General features: G+C 42.6%; 1 protein-coding gene across 1 annotated transcript; it reads left to right on the plus strand.

The window, feature by feature from the left end:
- Positions 1-528: 528 nt before the first annotated feature.
- LOC120787185 (chemokine-like receptor 1) lies at positions 529-1656 on the plus strand. Its single transcript, XM_040122879.1, has one exon. The coding sequence runs from the start codon at positions 529-531 to the stop codon at positions 1621-1623; it is 1095 nt and encodes a 364-aa protein (XP_039978813.1). The 3' UTR covers positions 1624-1656.
- Positions 1657-2000: the final 344 nt, after the last annotated feature.

The following is a 2000-nucleotide window of genomic DNA, read 5'->3' on the forward strand; positions in this document are numbered from 1 at the left end:
GTCAGTATAATGATTTTGCTAAAACCTTTCATCATCAAACTTTTTTGCCATTTAATGCGTGTGTCTAACTGTTGGGAAATAGTGTCATTACTCAGCAACACCCGGTTAACAGCATGATACAATATTATAATAACAGGAAAATAAATCAGACAAAAACTGACTGTAAACAGGGTTCAGGGTCAGGGAAAGCAGACAGAGCAGGCAGAGAACGTTCGTTAAGAATGGTCTAAAAGTTACAGAGGAGCATAAGTACTTTGATTTTTCGGTGTATTTCAGTTCTAGTTCGTGGCTCCTGGAGCATCAACCATTCACTGGAGTGGGTTAAATATGGGTTGAAGTGCCGGAGCAGCAAATATGAGATATAAGATGGCTATTAACCAACATGGGCTTTGTAGATAAATAAGACCCCTTTGGTTATTACGTCTCTCAGAGAGGGAGGGCTGGCTGACATGTATATGGGTTAACTAGAAAATGGAAAAAAGTTTCATATTGATTAATGTTATTGCCATTTCAGGTCTCAAGACAACGATGGAAATGACCACTACCCCTTTCTATCACAACGATACAAGAAATGTATCGGGAATAAATTTCACTGATGAGTATGCTGAGCTGAGACAGTTTCTCCACATCATGTCTCTCATTGTTTACTGCCTGGCCTTCGTTCTCGGTGTGTTCGGCAATGGAGTGGTTATCTGGGTGACCGGGTTCAAGATGAAGAAAACAGTTAACACAGTTTGGTTCCTCAACCTTGCTGTGGCCGACTTCCTCTTCACAGCATTCCTGCCCCTGGGTGTGACCTACCTGGCTTTGGATTTCCACTGGCCTTTCGGCAACTTCATGTGCAAACTGAACAGCACTATAAGTCTAAACATGTTTGCCAGTGTCTACATCCTGGTGGTGATCAGTGTGGACAGATGTGTGTCTGTGGTGTGGCCCGTCTGGGCCCAGAACCACCGAAGTGTACGCAAGGCATCCTGTGTGAGTCTGGGTGTTTGGGTACTGGCTCTGATTCTCAGCGATATAAACTACGTCTTCAGGGACACTACACCATCACATAAAGACCACATCTTCTGCTTCACCAACTATGGACTTTCAGATGATTTTGTAACACCTTCTGTGAATCAGCTGCGACAGTTTCGTCACCAGGTCATGACCATCACCCGCTTCTTCCTGGCATTTGTTATCCCCTTCACTGTCATTGTGTCCTCCTATGCTGTGATAATCCATCGTCTCAGAAGGAACCGCACCCTGGCCAGCCAGTCAAGTCGCCCCTTTAAGATCATTGCTGCCGTTATCACCACATTTTTCCTGTGCTGGGCTCCCTTTCACATCATGGCTCTAATTGAGTTGGTTCATTTCACTGGTCTTAATCAAAGTGGAACATTGTGCCATGTCATTGTTATCGGTGTCCCTATTACCTCCACTCTGGCCTTTCTCAACAGTTGCCTGAACCCGCTGCTGTATGTGTTCATGGGCCAAGATTTCAAGGATAAAGTTCGCAAATCCATCCTGAATGTATTGGAGACAGCCTTCCAGGAAGAGGAGACACGCTCTCAAACTGTCACAAACTCAGTGGACACCAGTCAGATCAATGACAAATCAACTCTTAATACTGAAGTATAGACTGTCCATGACATGAAGAACCAAAAACTGGGACTGTACACAGAAAATCATTTTGAGTTTATTATTAGATTATATTATAGCTCTGTCGTCACCATAACAGAGCTCACCTACAAAACACAGTGACACTTTCACAATAAACACAAAAACATGCCTTTCTTGCTGTACAATATAATAGGCTGTATGGAGCAGATTTTACTGAATATAGAATATACAAGGCATTATTTCTAAACCACTGCAAAAAATGGGCTTTTTAACACATGAAATGGGGGTTGATCTGCACCATTTTCAGATGTAGGTCTGTGTTGTAATTTTGCTCTTCGCTTATATAGTCATTTCACCACGTAAATCGCTGTAAAATGTCTATTTCTTATAATGCA

This window comes from Xiphias gladius, unplaced genomic scaffold (assembly GCF_016859285.1).
Source record: "Xiphias gladius isolate SHS-SW01 ecotype Sanya breed wild unplaced genomic scaffold, ASM1685928v1 HiC_scaffold_1251, whole genome shotgun sequence".
Classification (NCBI taxonomy): domain Eukaryota; kingdom Metazoa; phylum Chordata; class Actinopteri; order Istiophoriformes; family Xiphiidae; genus Xiphias; species Xiphias gladius.